Source organism: Poeciliopsis prolifica, unplaced genomic scaffold, assembly GCF_027474105.1.
Source record: "Poeciliopsis prolifica strain line A6 unplaced genomic scaffold, Auburn_PproV2 SCAFFOLD124, whole genome shotgun sequence".
NCBI lineage: Eukaryota > Metazoa > Chordata > Actinopteri > Cyprinodontiformes > Poeciliidae > Poeciliopsis > Poeciliopsis prolifica.
In genome coordinates this window covers 505,001-524,154 of record NW_026562499.1, presented here as the reverse complement: position 1 = coordinate 524,154, position 19,154 = coordinate 505,001, and the positions used below count along the sequence as shown (strand labels likewise).

General features: G+C 50.1%; 3 protein-coding genes and 1 pseudogene across 3 annotated transcripts in view; 3 read left to right on the top strand and 1 right to left on the bottom strand.

Moving 5' to 3' along the window:
• The first annotated feature begins 831 nt into the window (after positions 1 to 831).
• On the top strand, positions 832 to 5,352 carry LOC129355081 (uncharacterized). The gene is made up of 3 exons (XM_055024636.1): positions 832 to 951; positions 2,417 to 2,824; positions 5,141 to 5,352. The coding sequence occupies exons 1-3, from the start codon at positions 915 to 917 to the stop codon at positions 5,188 to 5,190; spliced, it is 495 nt and encodes a 164-aa protein (XP_054880611.1). The 5' UTR covers positions 832 to 914; the 3' UTR covers positions 5,191 to 5,352.
• Positions 5,065 to 10,973, bottom strand: LOC129355082 (shieldin complex subunit 2-like). Its single transcript, XM_055024637.1, is given in 16 exon segments — positions 5,065 to 5,728; positions 5,795 to 5,910; positions 6,130 to 6,160; positions 6,163 to 6,372; positions 6,466 to 6,675; positions 6,812 to 6,958; positions 7,384 to 7,406; positions 7,408 to 7,576; positions 7,652 to 7,753; positions 7,829 to 7,979; positions 8,268 to 8,491; positions 8,494 to 8,609; positions 8,644 to 8,983; positions 9,154 to 9,309; positions 10,220 to 10,346; positions 10,834 to 10,973. Coding segments are annotated over 15 exon segments (2,217 nt in total). The 5' UTR covers positions 10,266 to 10,346; positions 10,834 to 10,973; the 3' UTR covers positions 5,065 to 5,552.
• LOC129355079 (glutamate dehydrogenase, mitochondrial-like) lies at positions 10,698 to 17,068 on the top strand (annotated as a pseudogene).
• Positions 17,069 to 19,081: 2,013 nt separating this feature from the next.
• LOC129355103 (nuclear factor NF-kappa-B p100 subunit-like) overlaps positions 19,082 to 19,154 on the top strand; it is a 12,847-nt gene continuing 12,774 nt past the window's right edge. Inside the window, 1 exon segment of the mRNA XM_055024655.1 lies at positions 19,082 to 19,134. The gene's annotated coding sequence lies outside the window, so the exon portion shown is untranslated.

The window sequence follows — 19,154 nt, the reverse complement described above, 5'->3', positions numbered from 1 at the left end:
GTCCAGGCTGCTGTGTGTGTGTGTGTGTGTGTGTGTGTGTGTGTGTGCTGCTGTGTGTGTGTGTGTGTGTGTGTGTGTGTGTGTGTGTGTGTCCAGGCTGCTGTGTGTGTGTGTGTGTCCAGGTGCTGTGTGTGTGTGTGTGTGTGTGTGTGTCCAGGCTGCTGTGTGTGTGTGTGTGTGTGTGTGTGTGTGTGTCCAGGCTGTGTGTGTGTGTGTGTGTGTGTGTGTGTGTGTGTGTGTCCAGGCTGCTGTGTGTGTGTGTGTGTGTGGTGTGTGTGTGTGTGCTGCTGTGTGTGTGTGTGTGTGTCCAGGCTGCTGTGTGTGTGTGTGTGTGTGTGTGTGTCCAGGCTGCTGTGTGTGTGTGTGTGTGTGTGTGTGTGTGTCCAGGCTGCTGTGTGTGTGTGTGTGTGTGTGTGTGTGTGTGTGTGTCCAGGCTGCTGTGTGTGTGTGTGTGTGTGTGTGTGTGTGTGTGTGTGTGTGTGTGTGTGTGTGTGTGTGTGTGTCCAGGCTGCTGTGTGTGTGTGTGTGTGTGTGTGTGTGTGTGTGTGTGGTGTGTGTGTGTGTGTGTGTGTGTCCAGGCTGCTGTGTGTGTGTGTGTGTGTGTGTGTGTGTGTGTGTGTGTGTGTGTGTGTGTGTGTGTGTGTCCAGGCTGCTGTTGTCTTCAGGGTTGGAAGTCAGTGGAAAATCCAAACATGAGTTCATGTGTCACAGTTTCACTGGGATTAGATTCTCACAGACTGGGAGGAGCAGGACTCGTCCCCACCTGTCAGCCGTACTGAGCATGCTCAGAAGGAGGCAGCAGGTGGAACAGGTTGGCCGGCCTGCAGACACACCTGTTTCCTCGACTGCCATCCAGAGTCACCTGAGTGGCGTCCTCAGATTTGGACGGCGTTGGACGCGGAGACGCAGTGAAGATGGATAGAATGGCCGGCTTCATCGGGGAGAAAGTGGGTGAGTACCGACCTGGAGGACTCACCTGGGCAGGTGAGCTCTCTGGGCTTCTGGGAGGACCTGAGGCTCCTCAGCTCTCTGGGGCAGAGTTCACACCTGGACCAGGTGGTTCTGGAAGAGATAGAACCCAAACAGAACCAAGGCAGGTCGGGTTCTCCGGTTCTCTGTGAGTCAGTCTGCTTTTTAAAATCTCAGGAACAGAATCGTCCAGGTAGAAGGGGCGGGATCAGACTCAAGTAACCAATCAGAGGTTACAATTTAAACAGACCCCCAAACCTACTCCCCATCACTTCTCCAACATACTAGGGTTTTTCCCTCACATTCTGCACCGCCTCATCCCCCAAGCTAACCTGGCCCTAGGCCAAACTATTGCAACCCAAATCGTTGATCAAACTTGACTAGAAAAATCAGGACCAAAAGCAGCTTTCTCCCTGATTCTTCATCCCGTCACAACTACAAGCAACATTCAACAAGGTACAATCAAAACCTACCTATCCGTGTTTTTCTTTAAAGCTGGTACCAGCAGCTTTAAATCAAACTGTCCCGTCCTCTATCCCGTCTCCTGGACCGTCCCCGGTACCGTCCCGTCCAGCCTCTCCTACAGTACCTGAACTTTGACCTGCTTATAGTTGCCATGGTTACAGATGTTTATCAGTTCCAGGTTCTGGTTCTGGTTCTGGTTCTGGTTCTGGGCTGTTCTGGACCTGAGCTATTGCAGTGTTCTGGTTGATCACTGATCTTTATAAAGTCCAAGCTGCAGACTCTGATGTATTTTGTTGAAATGTGGGGGAGGGAGGGGGGGGTCACTGTTAACCTGCAGACATGAGGGGGGGGGCTAGGCTGGTGGGCGGGGCTAGCAGGTAACCCCTCACTGCACAGCAGAAGAGGACAGCAGTTAGATCGCCCAGCTCCCAGAGGCAAGAGCTGCCAACACCTGAAAGACCAGATGAACTTCTGATGCTGATCTGGACGCCATGTTTCTACGTAGAAACACCTGCTGCTGCTTTCTCAGGTGTTTAAGTTCTAATGAGGAGGAACCAGAAGTGAAGATCTTTAAATGTTCATTTCTTTCTGAAAGGCTGAATCTCCACAGAAACAGATGGAAACAGATTTATTTCATTGAATTGCTGCAGCGACTCCAACATCAAATAACTTAACAACATTAGAAACATTCAGGCAGGTGCTGCTTCTCCTTTCTCAGTCAGCTCTTCACATGTAGATGTTCTGTTCAAAGTCAGAAACACTTTATTGATCCATGTCACTGTTCTGGTGGGGATGGACTCGTCCACGCAGCAGCTCTTACAGTCACTCTCTGGCTGGCACAGAGCGATCCGATCGGTAGCCTCAAAACAGGAAGCACCAAATAAAGTTTGATATTAAACCAGCATCATTGATGCTGCATGGATGAGACCTTCAGGAGAAAAACCTCTGATGGTAAAACTGGATGTTCATGGTTGTGTTGCAGGAGACATAGTGGAGGACGCGGTGAAGGGCGCTCTGGGCATCAAGAACAAAGAGGAGGACAAGAAGAAGGGAGGATTTATGTCCAAATTTACAGGCAACAAAGACAAGAAGGAGGAGAAGAAGAAGGATGAAGATAAAGGATTTTTCTCAAAGACCTTTCACAAAGATGATGAAGACAAGGGGCTGAAGAAGAAGAGCGGGTTCCACGGCCTCTTTGCCGAGGGGCAGCAAGGCGGAGCCATGGGAGGAGGCGGAGCCATGGGAGGAGGCGGAGCCATGGGAGGAGGCGGAGCCATGGGAGGAGGCGGAGCCATGGGAGGAGGCGGAGCCATGGGAGGAGGCGGAGCCATGGGAGGAGGTGGAGAGGCTGGTGGAAACCCAGGCCAGACTGTAGCGGTGTCTGACAGAGGTATGTATGAGGAACAAGGAACTCTGATCCTGTCCCAGTTCGTCTCCCAGCAGTCGGTTCTGGTGTTGAGGATCCAAACCCACACAGACGTCCTGCATGTCTTCAGGTGTCCAACACTCTGAGGTCGTCTCTGTAGGAGACAGACCAGTCCATCAAACTGGAGATCCTCTGAAGGTCTTTGCTTCTCAGAGACAAAATCTGTGATTTTTAACCCTCAGTTTGCTCCAGCAGCCTGAGGTCAAACCCAGGGAACTTTAAACTGTGTTCCCACAGTTCCTCTGGGAACTTAAAACGATTAGCTGACGGTTTTTCTGTCGTCGCTTTAAAGGCGAATCCAGCAGGAAGCTGATGGAGATCAGAGCTGAAGTTTGATTTTAAACCACCAGGTCACCAACCAACCGAACCAGAACCTGGTACCAGCAGAACCAGAACCTGGTACCAACAGAACCAGAACCAACAGAACCAGAACCTGGTACCAACAGAACCAGAACCAACAGAACCAGAACCTGGTACCAACAGAACCAGAACCTGGTACCAACAGAACCAGAACCTGGTACCAGCAGAACCAGAACCTGGTACCAACAGAACCAGAACCAACCGAACCAGAACCTGGTACCAGCAGAACCAGAACCTGGTACCAGCAGAACCAGAACCTGGTACCAACAGAACCAGAACCAACAGAACCAGAACCTGGTACCAGCAGAACCAGAACCTGGTACCAACAGAACCAGAACCTGGTACCAGCAGAACCAGAACCTGGTACCAACAGAACCAGAACCAACAGAACCAGAACCTGGTACCAACAGAACCAGAACCAACAGAACCAGAACCTGGTACCAACAGAACCAGAACCTGGTACCAACAGAACCAGAAACCTGGTACCAGCAGAACCAGAACCTGGTACCAACAGAACCAGAACCAACCGAACCAGAACCTGGTACCAGCAGAACCAGAACCTGGTACCAGCAGAACCAGAACCTGGTACCAACAGAACCAGAACCAACAGAACCAGAACCTGGTACCAGCAGAACCAGAACCTGGTACCAACAGAACCAGAACCTGGTACCAGCAGAACCAGAACCTGGTACCAACAGAACCAGAACCAACAGAACCAGAACCTGGTACCAACAGAACCAGAACCAACAGAACCAGAACCTGGTACCAGCAGAACCAGAACCTGGTACCAACAGAACCAGAACCAACAGAACCAGAACCTGGTACCAACAGAACCAGAACCAACAGAACCAGAACCTGGTACCAACAGAACCAGAACCAACAGAACCAGAACCTGGTACCAGCAGAACCAGAACCTGGTACCAACAGAACCAGAACCAACAGAACCAGAACCTGGTACCAACAGAACCAGAACCAACAGAACCAGAACCTGGTACCAACAGAACCAGAACCAACAGAACCAGAACCTGGTACCAGCAGAACCAGAACCTGGTACCAACAGAACCAGAACCAACAGAACCAGAACCTGGTACCAACAGAACCAGAACCAACAGAACCAGAACCTGGTACCAGCAGAACCAGAACCTGGTACCAGCAGAACCAGAACCTGGTACCAACAGAACCAGAACCTGGTACCAACAGAACCAGATCATTGCACAAAATCTTCACTGTTGCAATAAATAGATTTTAAAGGTGATGAATTAGAGGTGTAGAAAAATCATTAATTGTTGACTTATTTCAAATGAAGGTTTAGATTTTTTTGATTTAGTTTTCCATATGTGTTAATCTGTCACTAATTAGATTACAAACCTCCAGTTTGGCTCATCTGGACAACAGTTTTTTGTGACTCATCTTGTGGGAAACGTCCGTCTGAATGTTGCAGCATCAAATCTAAAGCAGAGCCTCAGGTTGACCAGCAGGGGGCGCCACAGTGGAGCTCATCTCACTGAGCAAACTAAACATATAACATCTAGAATTCACAAATCTACCGACTCTGTTTACCCAAGTTCTACGTCAGCGGTTCTCAACCTGTGGCTCCTGCACCTTCAGAACTTTAACTAAAACCAAATCATTTGTTTTCTGTAGAAACAAACTATAAATTATATATGGAAATTTTGTCTTTTTGGATTTTTCTAAATATCTGACAGAAAACACATTTGATCTGTTTCACATTCTATTGGCTGGTGATCACAAAGCAGCCAATCAGGAGCAGCTTTCATTCTCCTTCACACTGATTGGCTGAAAGCCCCAGAAATAAAATGGAGGTTCTTAAAAAAATAAAACAATTCTTAAGTGGAGATTTATTTTGTTGAATTAGATCCATTTTGTGTCGACAAACTGAAATAACTGATCTATTTTCAGACCTGTTTGATGATCTGCTGGAGGTGGCAGAACAAACCTCTGATAAGTGAACCTTCATCCTGTTGAAACCATCATCATCATCATCATCATCATCATCATCACCATCATTATCATCACCATCATCACCATCACCATCACCATCATTATCATCATCTTTCTGGCTTTCTCCAAATATGGAAATGTGTTGAAGGAATAAAAATGTTTAAATGAAATTTATTCTGATCTTCGTTTCATTTGAGCTTCTTTAACTCAACAAATATGAAATAATCATTTGATCTGAACTCAGGTCAGATCAAATGATTTAATAGTAATAATAATAAAGCTGCTGCTGATGGGTCATGTGACCCGCCGGCAGCAGGCCCGGCCCACACACCTGGAGGAGACTGTAAGCTCCGCCCACCAGGTGGGTTCTTCACCGGGCCGGAACCTGAAGGTCCAGCAGAGTGAAGTCCTGACTGAGGGGAACGCTGTTCTGGTCGCACAGGAAGTGGCTCCGCACCGTGACGACCACCCACTTCCTGGGAAGAGCCAGCAGCGCCTGCAGCTTCTCTGCCGCTACCTGGACGTGTCGCACATGAGAACCTGGAGCTGGAGGAAGAGAAAGAGACGGGTCAGAACCGGGTCAGAACTTCACCTCATACCTGAGCGTCTCACCTGCGTTGCACTGGAGTCGGTCCGGAGGGGCTTGGAGGATTTTCTGCAGAGGAACCGGAGGAACCCGGATCATCAGGTGGGCAGAGCCCCGCCCACTCACTGTCAACACACCTGGCCTGAAACACAGAGGTGATGTCATCAGGTCGGCCATGTTTCTCAGCACTGACATCCCTGAACACGGTGGTTAGCAGAAGCTAATGCTAACGCTAAACTTCATCTCACATGGTAATTAGTGGATGCTAATGCTAATCCTAAAACATTATTTAGTGGCTGTTTGTGGGTGGTGATGTCAGCAGTGATGTCTGTGGTGACATCACTGCTGACATCATGGGCACCTGTAGAAGCGGCGCAGGGCGGTGAGCGGCGGCAGGCGTAGCACGGCGTGTAGATCCCGTTGCGGTCCGTGTCCAGCTCAGCGGCGCAGCGGCCGCAGCCGGTGTAGGTGATGTCACCGCTCAGTGCCGCCAGGAGGCCGGCCCGCGGCGTGGAGCCGTCCAGAACCGGATGGGCCGGATTCTGGGAAAGCGGAGCCTCCTGGAACTGGAAATTGAGCACCTGGACTCTGAGCTCCACCTCACCTGCAGCAGAACGGAAAGGCTTGTATTCAGCCCCTCAGGGATCTGACCCAGTTCTGGGATGGTTCCGGTTCTGACGGGCCGGGCCCGACTCACCGCTGTACTTCTGGGACAACAGCGTGTCCACATCCAGCTCCAGACCCGCGTCGCTCGGGCCTGGATGGCACCACGCCCGCAGGAAGTCCAGCGCCCGGCGGTCTGTCGGGTCCAGAGCCCGGACCGAGCTCCAGGGGGTGGAGTGCAGCTCCGAGAGGTCAGAGGTCAAACCCTCCCTCACCAGGAGCACTCTGAAGTCCCACACAGCATCTGAGGGCAGAAATGAACCGAAGCTCCTGATCCGGCCCAGGGTTCTGACCCAGTCTGGATCAGCCCAGTGCCCGGCTCACCCGATTCCACATACAGCTGTGCTTTATGTCATTCTGTGATCTTTGACCCTTCGTACCTTTGTGTTTGCTGAATAGAGGCAGCCAGCCCTTCGCAGACCCCCACAGCAGCAGCGCCCCCTGCTGGCCGCCCGGCTGCTGCACCATCAGAACCGCCTTCATCTGGACCGCAGAGCGGTTCCGAGACTCGGCTTCGTCTCTCCACTCTGACAGGAACACAAGCTGCCATCATGGATGGTGATAATAACACAATAATAACACGATAATAACATAATAACCTGATGGCACAATAACAAGACGATAAGAGGATAATATTATCCCACGCTATGAACATGACTACATGGAAATGTGGACAGTAATAAATCAGTAATAACATAATGATTTAACATAAAATACTGACAATAACTGAGACTCCAATCAGAAAACATTATTTAAGTTTCCTGGACAAAGTTCCTGAGGTAAAGTTGGCGGCCATGTTGCTTCATGATGTTGATGTTTGTTCAGGAATGAATCCAGCAGCACCGCCGTCATGGCGACCGGCTCGGAGTCAGGAAGTCTCACTAACAGGTTTCACCTGTGAGCCTCACCTGCGTCCCGCTGGCCCCTCCCCCTGCCAGCGTGACAGCCTCACCTGAGCTGATGTGAGCGTGCGCGACGAAGCAGAGCGTGAACCAGCGTGTTGACCCGCAGCGACCTCAGGGTGGCGTAAGGGAGCCGGCTCAGATCCTGCTGGGGCCGGCTGGGGACGGACACCAGCAGGGGGCGCCGCTCTCTGACGAAACCGCACAGAGAGCGGAGAGCGCGGGCGCTAACCTGCTGGCTAACTGGAGAGAGAGAGAGGGAGAGAGAGAGGTAGCTACACCTGGGCAAAGGAGGCTGCTGATTGGCTGCTGCCGTACCTGGCGGTGAGGTGGAGGCGTGTCCCAGGTTCAGCAGTTTGCTGGAGAAGGTGGACTGGAGGACAGTCTCTGCTCTCCACCTGTCCTCTCTCACCTGCAGCCCTACAACACAAACACACCTGGGATCAAACCGACACCAGAACCGGCCTCTCGGGTCTGGTACCAGAGTGTGTGTACCTGTGATGAGCAGAACCTCTCCAGGACTCACGGTCAGAACCCAGAAGGCCGCTCTCCTCCACAGAACCACCTTCATCTCGGCTCCTGATTGGTCCGTCACGACCATGGAGGCAAGAGGAACACGGCTTCCTGCTGACGGACCCGACCGCACCTTCGGCCAGACACGGATCAGAACCGGATCAGAACATGATCAGATCCCGATCAGAACACGATCAGAACCCGAATCAGAACCCGATCAGAACCGGATCAGAACCCGATCAGAACCCGATCAGAACCCGAATCAGAACCCGATCAGAACCCGATCAGAACCCGATCAGAACCCGATCAGAACCGGATCAGTTAATCACGGCTGTTGTTAAATTTTCACCAAAACGGTGATATTGGTCCAAACTCAGAGGAACATTTCTTGTTTCCACTGCTGTTGGACATCTGGACTCACCTGGACCTCCTTCAGGTGGCTTGGGTGGACCACCACCACCAGGACAGAGTACCTGCGTCCCACCTGGGCACACCTGTCCAGACGGGTGGTGGAGGTGGAGCTCTCTGGCGCTGCAGACTCCTCTGAGGGTCGTGGTTTCTTGCTGCAGGGGGGCGAGGCGGGCGACCCCTGGGGGTCGGACTCCTGAGAGCAGAGGACACCGTCTGCGGTGACCTCCATTACGACCCACCTTGCTCTGCCCTGGAGGCCGGACAGGTGTGGCTGAACAGATCCATGGAGCCTCCGGGAGACGAGGCGGCAGGGCTGAACAGCTCCGGGGTGCTGGAGGAGCCGGACGGGGGGTCGGCTGGGGGGTCACGGGGGGCCGGCTGGGGGAATGGGCGGGGCTTCGTCGGAGCTGACTGCTGATTGGACGGCGAGTCTTCCTCTCAGGATCAGGGCCTGGCTGAGACTCCATGTGCTGAGGAACTGGGTCCTGGTGGACGGAGGCTGATGCTCTGGTTCTGGTTCTGGTTGAGCTAGAGGGAAACAGCGGTCCAGATACTCCCGGACCGAAGCAGAACACAGATCCTCCTCAGAACCATCGGAGTCTTCCTCGGTCCTCAGAGCTCCGGCTTCAGACGCCAGTCCTCCATCTCCTCTAGCAGACCCTGTGCCTCGACCCGGTTCCACTTCTGTTGGATTCTCCTTCCTCTGATCGTCATTCCCAGGAACATCTGAAAGGACAGGGTCGTCATTCAGGATCCGTTTGGGTTCGACCCAAAAAACCCGCCGCACTCGGTGGCTGGTTCATTTTGCTCCAGAACAGAACCAGAACTAGTCGGGTCACACAGACAGAACACAGGAAGAACTCCTGAATCCCTGAATGGAAATAAACCCCCCTCACCTGCAGCGGGTCGGAGACGGCCCCGCCTCCAGGTGAGCTCCAGGTGTCTCCATCCTGCAGAATGTTCTTCCTCCTCCTCCTCACCAGGTGAAGGAGGAAGAGGAGGAGGAGCACCGAGGAAGATGTGAATCTTTGGCTGTTGATCCATCATGTCCACTGAGAAGACAAACAGAACCAGAACCATTTAGGTCATTAGATCAAACATGTTGGGCTGGATGCTTTTATTCTGAAGGGACAGTGTTAAGAAAACCAGCAACAGGTTATTTAGTTCTGGTTGGTCAAGAGGTCAAGGTTCATCAGAGGAACATTGAGGTCCAGTTTGTTGAACCGGGACTACTGCAGTTTCCAGTCTGACCAGCAGATGGCAGTGTGAGCTGACCATGCTGCTCTGCTGGCAAAATTAATAAAAAATGAAGCAAAATAATCCATCATGAGGATAAAAATAACTACATTGATTTATTAATCACATAAAATGTTCACCTTAGGAGACTAAAGGTCCAGTCCATACCCAGATATACAGAACATAACAAATCAGGCCAATCATATTCAGCGAATATTGTAAATAATATAGTTTGATCTGAATTATAATAAATAGTCAGATTCAACTGGTCTAATGGATCAGACAGCTTCTATAATCAGAACCAGAACCAAACTGGGTCGTCACCCAGCAGTTTATTTCCTAACCTGGATTTATTTTTAGGTTTAAACTTTTTACTCGGGCTGTTACAGTTTGCTGCTGGACCAATCATTTGTTCTGGTTCCTAAAAGCAGAAAAAGGAGGCCAAGAAGAAGAATCTGCCGTATTCTTCAAGCAGATTAAAGGTTGAATCAGCCTGACTGTCTCATAGTTTGAGCTGGAAAAAATCGGTTTATTTTTTTCTCTGTTCTCTGATCAGCCACATTTCACATAAATAAAGTTAAGCAAATAGTTTGAATGTTTGTCATTTTCTTAAGAGTAAATTCATGGTTGCTGCTTGTTGATACTTTACAGGTTTACTGATCTGTTACAGTCCTGATCAGACAACATATTGGGCATACAGGTGAAGGTTTTAATGCCTGTTTTTACCTGAAGGCCTCCCCAGAGCCTGGCTGCAGGGAAATATTGAGGACATGATGTGACTTCAGTGCAGTGTGTTGTTTTTGGGTTGATCCTGAAGGAGGCCGGGCAATGAGTCATAGACCTGCCAGAAAGACTGTAAACAACATCATTTCAAGACCAAATGTTGAAATTAACAATAGCTTGAAATGTTATACACAGCATCTGGCTTTTATTATTAAATGAACATTGTTTTGAAAGTTTTCCCGGAAGTACGTGTTGTCTAAACGCTTGCTAGTATTAAACTATTTTACGCTGCTAATAAAACCTAATTAAAGGAGTCAAACTTGATTGAAACCTTCATACCAGACTGATATCTGCTCTGTCTGTGCGATTAACTCACTGGTTAAGCCGTAATTATCAGTTTTCTTCTGTGTTTCTGCTGTTTGTGTTGAGCTAAGCTAACGGCTAACCGCAGCAGCTCCCGCCCTGCGCGCCCTTAAATGATCGCGTGCCAGCTTCAGTTTGTTTGGCACGCGCAGGCTGCTGACAGGAAAGGGCGGCGACCTGGAGGAGCCGCCGCGGCCGGGACAGACTCTCCGCTTCGGCGGCTCCATTTCCTGGACCTCCTTCCACCAGCTCACCCGCAAAATGTACCGGAGCCTGGGAGAACTGCTGACCCGGGGAGCGGGTGGTCTCCTGGCCTCCGCCGCCGACTCGGCGCTGCCGGCGTCTGCCTCGCTGCTGCGGCCCCGCGGCTACAGCCAGGCCGCGGAGCGGGGCGACGACCCCAACTTTTTCACCATGGTGGAGGGCTTCTTCGACCGCGGAGCCGCGATCGTGGAGGACAAGCTGGTGGAGGACTTGAGAACCCGGGAGACCCCGGAGCAGAAGCGGAAGAGAGTCAGCGGGATCCTGCGGATCATCAAGCCGTGTAACCACGTCCTGAGCGTCTGCTTCCCGATCCGGAGGGACAGCGGCGAGTGGGAGGTGATCGAGGGCTACCGGGCTCAGCACAGCCAGCACCGGACGCCCTGCAAGGGAGGTGAGAGCCGAACCGAACCGAGTCAGCATGTAGAGCCGAACCGAGTCAGCATGTAGAGCAGACACAGCTGAGGGCAGCCGGTACCTGCTGCAGGAGGAGGAAGACAAATATTAATGTTAATGATGATCGGGGTTCAGGGTTCAGGGTTCGGGGTTCAGGGTTCGGGTTCGATAAACAATCCCTTCTTCTGGTTCAGTCCATCCTGAAACATTTGTTTTAAATATAAACATAATTCTATATGATCGGGTTTATTGTTATTGTTGCATTTCATTGTTTTATGGGTTAGGGTTATTTTTCACCAGTCAAAATGAAAGAATAAATGAACAAACCAGGAAGGACCAGCAGAACCACCCGGTCCGATCCAGTCTGGCCTGGTTCTGGTTCTGAGTCCTGTGTATTAAAACCCAAACAGACCAATCAGAACAAGTACCTGTAGACTGGTACCGTTCAGCCTAAAGGTACCGGGTCAGCCGTGACAGAGTCTGGAACCAGCAGGTCAAAGGTCACACAATCTGCTCTGGTTCCAGTAGAACTCGGTTCTGGTTCTGTTTCAGGGATCCGGTACAGCACCGAGGTGTCGGTGGACGAGGTCAAGGCTCTCGCCTCCCTGATGACCTACAAGTGTGCTATCGTGGGTCGGTACCACACACACACACACACACACACACACACACACACACACACACACACACACACACACACAGACCGGACCTGAACCGGGCCTAACCAGAACCGCCTACTGTTCCAGACGTTCCGTTTGGTGGAGCCAAAGCTGGAGTGAAGATCAACACCAAGAACTACACGGTGAGCGGATCCAAGTGACAGAACCGGGCCGGTACCGTTCACGTTCTGGTGTTTTTCAGTCAAGCAGACGTTACAGACCGGTTCTGAGTTGGTTCTGGACCAGAAAACACCGGGCTTTGATTATTGATTTGTAATCAGGATACATTTTTAGCTGTAATTTTAGTCAACTCTGGTTTTAATAACATGGTTTATCCAGTTTCGGTTTTACTGATCAGAACCAGAACAGAACCGGGTCGCCCTCAAGCAAAACAAAGGCGTGTCTGGATCAGGGCGGGTCAGAACAGCCTGGTTCTGGTCCAGTCCAACCGGTTCCACTGTGGAGACGCTGAACAAACCCACCAGAACGGTCAGTGGAGCAGCAGGGGGCGCTGCAGCAGAGCTGAGTCAGAGATTAAAATCAATCGACCGATTGATCAGTGGTCGATTGGAAATGAACCCAAAACTGAACAACAGACATTTTCGATTTAATTTAAAAACATTTCTAGTTTTATCTTCATATCCGTGGAGCAGATTTTAGAATTTTTCTGCATTTAAGGCTCAAAACATTTTAATTCTTCAAAAAAGGAATTCATTATTTCTCAAATATTAGCGTAATTGATTTAATCGCTACTAAATAAATGAACAGTTATTACAGACTAACAGGATGTCTTAATCAAGGTTCTGGACGGGTTCGTCTGGACCAGAACCATTCAGAACCTTCCTCTGCTCCAATCTCTGATCCAGGACTCTGAGCTGGAGAAAATCACCAGGCGGTTCACCCTCGAGCTCGCCAAGAAGGGATTCATCGGTGAGGAAACTTTGTTCATAAGCCCCGCCCACCTCACAGCCAGGGTCTGTGGTTCTGTTGGACCCGGCTGGTTCGACCCTCAGTGGTTCTACAGGGCCCGGTATCGACGTTCCGGCTCCGGACATGAGCACCGGGGAGCGGGATGTCCTGGATCGCCGACACCTTCGCCACGACCCATGGGACACAACGTGAGTCTGGGGCGGAACCAGAACCACCTGCGCCTGGTTCTGTCCCGTCTCTGGTTCTGACCCGTCTGATCCTTCTCAGGACATCAACGCCCACGCCTGCGTGACGGAAGCCCATCAGCCAGGGTGGGATCCACGGCCGAATCTCTGCGACGGGCCGCGGCGTTTTCCACGGCATCGAGAACTTCATCAACGACGCGTCCTTCATGAACCGGGTCGGGCTGGCGCCGGGCTTCCAGGACAAGACCTTCGTCATCCAGGTACGACGGGCAGCGCCCGGCCCGGCGGGTCCGGCGTGTCCGCTGTGATCCGACCGGCCGCTCGTCCTCTCGCAGGGCTTCGGGAACGTGGGCCTCCACAGCATGCGCTACCTGCACCGCTTCGGCGCCAGGTGTGTGGGCGTGGCCGAGGTGGACGGCAGCATCTGGAACCCGCGGCATCGACCCCAAGCAGCTGGAGGACTACAAGCTGGTGGGTCGGCGCCCCCCGCGGTCCGGTCCCGGTCCAGGGCCGCGGCCCGGTCCGGTCCGGTCCGGTCCAGGGCCGCGGCCCGGTCCGGTCCGGTCCGGTCCATGGCCGCGCCCTAACGCTGCTCCCCGTCTCCAGGCCAACGGAACCATCGTGGGGTTCCCGGACTCCACGCCGTACGAAGGCAGCCTGCTGGAGGCCGACTGCGACATCCTGATCCCCGCCGCCAGCGAGAAGCAGCTGACGCAGCGCAACGCCCACCGCATCAAGGCCAAGGTACCAGCAGAACCGGGCCACATGTCGACCGGGTTCTGGTTCTGACGGGTCTTTGTGGCTTGTGAAGTGAAAATACGGTTTAATCTCCGTATAAACATAATTAAAAACATAAACAGTTTTGTACAGTTACTGTAAAACATGAACAGCAGCATTTGGGTTTATTTAGCAGGAAATGGAGAAAAAGTTGTTCATGTTTTCACAAAGTTATTCACACATTCATAACTAAGATCATAACTAAATATTTAGTTATGCAGCTACATGTTTAGCTTCATAACTAAATAGATTATCTTATCAGTGAATGGTTCTAAAACGACCCGGTTCTGGTTAGTCGGTGGTTCACTGGAGGTTCTGGTGGAGTTCTGATAAACCCATCTGACTCTGGAGGTCCATTTCCCCAAAGCTTGACAAATAGACTGTTTTCTCTGGTTCTGACCCGGTTTCTCTCTGGTTCTGACCCGGTTTCTCTCTGGTTCTGACAGATCATTGCAGAGGGAGCCAACGGGCCGACCACGCCTGAGGCGGACCGGATCTTCCTGGAGAGGAACAGGCTGGTGATCCCGGTCAGTCGAGGCTTCTGGTTCTGGTTCTGGTTCTGTTCTGGTTCTGGTTCTGGTCTGAGCTGCGGTGTCGTACCCAGGACATGTACCTGAATGCGGGGGGCTCACCGTGTCGTACTTTGAGTGGCTGAAGAACCTGAACCATGTGAGCTACGGCCGGCTCACCTTCAAGTACGAGAGGGATTCGAACTACCACCTGCTGAGTCAGCGCCACGCTCTTCATCATCATCATCGTCATGATGGTTCTGGTTCTGACCAACCCGTTTCTCCTCAGTGTCCGTCCAGGAGAGTCTGGAGAGGAAGTTTGGAAAACTGAACGGCTCCATTCCAGTCGTTCCCACGTCAGAGTTCCAGGCGCGGATCGCAGTAAGTATTCACACCCTGGGGTAAAGTATTCACACCCTGGGGTAAAGTATTCACTTCCTGGGGTAAAGTATTCACACCCTGGGGTAAAGTATTCACACCCTGGGGTAAAGTATTCACTTCCTGGGGTAAAGTATTCACACCCTGGGGTAAAGTATTCACACCCTGGGGTAAAGTATTCACTTCCTGGGGTAAAGTATTCACTTCCTGGGGTAAAGTATTCACTTCCTGGGGTAAAGTATTCACTTCCTGGGGTAAAGTATTCACACCCTGGGGTAAAGTATTCACACCCTGGGTAAAGTATTCACTTCCTGGGGTAAAGTATTCACTTCCTGGGGTAAAGTATTCACACCCTGGGGTAAAGTATTCACTTCCTGGGGTAAAGTATTCACTTCCTGGGGTAAAGTATTCACTTCCTGGGGTAAAGTATTCACACCCTGGGGTAAAGTATTCACTTCCTGGGGTAAAGTATTCACTTCCTGGGGTAAAGTATTCACACCCTGGGGTAAAGTATTCACTTCCTGGGGTAAAGTATTCACTTCCTGGGTAAAGTATTCACACCCTGGGTAAAGTATTCACTTCCTGGGGTAAAGTATTCACTTCCTGGGGTAAAGTATTCACACCCTGGGGTAAAGTATTCACTTCCTGGGGTAAAGTATTCACACCCTGGGGTAAAGTATTCACTTCCTGGGGTAAAGTATTCACTTCCTGGAGTAAAGTATTCACACCCTGGGGGTAAAGTATTCACACCCTGGGGTAAAGTATTCACTTCCTGGGGTAAAGTATTCACACCCTGGGGTAAAGTATTCACTTCCTGGGGTAAAGTATTCACTTCCTGGGGTAAAGTATTCACTTCCTGGGTAAAGTATTCACACCCTGGGGTAAAGTATTCACTTCCTGGGTAAAGTATTCACACCCTGGGGTAAAGTATTCACACCCTGGGGTAAAGTATTCACACCCTGGGGTAAAGTATTCACACCCTGGGGTAAAGTATTCACTTCCTGGGGTAAAGTATTCACTTCCTGGGGTAAAGTATTCACTTCCTGGGGTAAAGTATTCACTTCCTGGGGTAAAGTATTCACTTCCTGGGGTAAAGTATTCACACCCTGGGGTAAAGTATTCACACCCTGGGGTAAAGTATTCACACCCTGGGGTAAAGTATTCACTTCCTGGGGTAAAGTATTCACACCCTGGGGTAAAGTATTCACACCCTGGGGTAAAGTATTCACACCCTGGGGTAAAGTATTCACTTCCTGGGGTAAAGTATTCACTTCCTGGGGTAAAGTATTCACACCCTGGGGTAAAGTATTCACACCCTGGGGTAAAGTATTCACACCCTGGGTAAAGTATTCACTTCCTGTGGTAAAGTATTCACACCTGGGTAAAGTGTGTGTCGGCTCTAAACACACACCACCAGTCGCCTCGGTCAGCAGCGCCACACACAGGAACAGTTTTACCACAGCCAATCAGAGGGGAGTCCCGCTCTTAACCGCCTCTGATTGGCCGAGACCTGAACCTCAGGGAAACGAAGATCTTCGTCGTCCTCCTCTTCCTCAGTGCTGACTTGTCCCGTTCTGTTGCAGGGAGCGTCTGAGAAGGACATCGTCCACTCGGGCCTGGCCTACACCATGGAGCGCTCTGCCAGGGTAACACACACACACACACACACACACACACACACACACACAACACACACACAAATGAGCAGCTGCATCATTTGAGTCGCAGCGCCCCCTGGTGCCTGGAGCTTTTATTCTGAAAGTCTTGCTTCCTGCAGCAAATCATGCAGACAGCCAGCCGGTACCAGCTGGGTCTGGACCTGCGGACGGCGGCGTACGTCAACGCCATCGAGAAGATCTTCAAGGTGTACAGTGACTCTGGGCTGATCTTCACATAAGGTCCTGGTTCCGGTTCCGGTTCCAGACGCTACCCGCCTCCCTTGGCGCTCCTGCTGCTTCATCGCTCCTCTTTCTCACGGTCCACCGGATCGCAGAGCCGCCCCGCCCACCGAGGCCTTCAGACGGATCAGAACCATGTGGACCGGACCGGATCAAGGAACGCTCTGACTCTGACTCCGGGTTGTTCTGATGGACGGAACCAGGAAGTTCCTTCCAAAGTAAAAGCCTCCTGCCAGAATAAAAGTTCTGCTGCTGTCAGATGGACTGGGTCAGAACCACTGACTGGTTCTACTGGACCTCCACATGGTTCTGGTCACATGTTTTCATACACCTCATTTACGTTTACATGACTTTATCGACCAGGTTAAAGATTCTGGTTCTGGTCAGGCGGTTCTCTTTCCTTCGATTTAAATTCTGCTGCTTGGATTCAACAAACCAACCCAAAACTCTCAGGCCAGGTTCTGGTACCAGTATCAATCCAAAACCTCTTGAACCTTTCCAGAACCAGAACCGTCTGATCATAAATGTGTTTTGACCAAAGATCGCCCTGAAAAGCTGCTGCTGCTGCTTTGTGGGGTTAGGGTTATTCAAAAATCATCTGAAAACAGATTTATTTTTGTTTTGTAGAAATAATCAACTTTACCAAAGTGACTTTGCACATTTTCCAGGGCCAGCCCAAGCCTTTTTGGGGCCCTGAGCAGATCTTCTCTTGGGGCCCCAGACTAAGTCCTGATACGTCATCATTGCTAGGCTACGTGTAGCGTTTAGCATCATTTCTAACTGGCTTTCATCATGCTGTTATTATTGTGGATGTTGATTTTTAACATCTGAACATCAACATCCTAATTAGCATTTTGAAAAGACGAGTGGTGCTTAATTGTGGAATATTAAGTAATATGTAAACTTCTTTAGTTTTTTGAACAGATGTGTAAAATCTGTTTAAACCGTTACAAAATAAACCGAATTACATTCACATCTTTCATAGAGAAACTAAAAAGTTTCATAAAATAATAGAAATGTAAAATTCTGAAATAAGAGAAATCCACATAACAGCAGTTGAATATGACCTTAATTGCACTGCCTTGAACCGGCTCTGAGTCTGAAATTTAATGGATAAATGTTTATAAAATGAAACTGAGTGTAGAATTATGTTTATTACTTCTATATTTTATATTTTAATCAGATTTGTTATTGAATACATTATTTAATTTGATAGTAAACAACCAAACGAATAAAATCTTTGAAGATTTAAAATGAATGTAGCTGGTAAAGATCATTAAACTCGTTCATATTTAGATATTTTTTCTCAGAGACGCAGTAAAAGCACAACCTGCTGTTAATGTGTAAAATTATTCATCTATAAAATTCTCCCTCGGCTTTAGTTTCTCTGTGGTCGGAAAGTCTTTATTTTTCTGATCTGGATCTTTGGCTCCGTTCATTTCTTCTGTCTCTGAACGTTCAGTTTCTCTGTAATAATCTATGCAAACGCAGGTGGCGCCCCCTGTCGGCGCCTGGTGAAAGCTTGGGTCAGTCTGTTGTTGCTGCATGAAAATGAGGATTTTTCTGGTCTGTCTGCTTTAACTCAAGCTGCTCTGACATCAGAGGTTGATTTAGCTTTATGTGAGAACAGAAAGTTAAATAAAGCACAAATAAACATCTTCCGGCTGTTTTCTCTCATTTTGTTACGTCACTGTAGCCTTTGAAATCTGCAACATGTTTAAACTGAAGCATTCAGGGTTATCAGAATAAAATAAGCTTTAAATCCATCAAATTTGTTTTTTTTAATTAAAATCTTTGGAGCACTGTCTTGAAACGTGAAGCGTTTAATTTTAATTACTGGAGAAAAGTATAAAAATCTACTTGTTTTGCTACTAATTCTCCATAAATCCTGTTTATTTAGATCGTTTTCTCCACTCGTTGTTTTGTCGGGGGGCGGGACTTAACCTTGTGCTCCCACCAATTAGCTGGCCGTGTTCCCTTCGTGGCTCCGGAATTCCCCTGCAGGTTCGGGGATTTCCGACTTCACTGACAGCCTGGGGTCACCATGACAACGGCTCTCAGCTGCGTCAAGCCGGAGCAAAAGAGTGGGGCAGGCATTTCCGATCCTGTTTATTTCAAAATAAAACCAGTAAAAGTTTTTTAACTTCAGGAAATTACTTTACTGTTTGAGTCCCTGAAGGACAGCGGTGTACAGAACGAGTCCCGTAGGTCCTCTGTCGTCCATGTGTGTCCGGTCCAACTCAGGAGAACCAACAGAACGGTTCTTCAGCAAAATTCTGGAGAACCGGAGGCCCGGCGGAGGAGCAAACCAGTCCCGGGAACCACCGCAGGAGGTGGGACGGTGTCCCTGGAGGACAGCAGCGGGACACCAGCTGTCCTCCACCAGCCACTCAGACGAGCAACAGACAAGCAGCGCAGGAACAAAAACACGTCGCAGGTTTGATTTTGAAAATTCCGAACCGGAAGTGCCCCGTCCTCCTCGTGCGCCAGTTTGACGCTTCTGGTTCAGTTCGGGAGTTTTTGCGAACAGCAGCGGACATTCAGCGCGAAGAAAGAAACCAGGTAAAAACTCATAATTTACT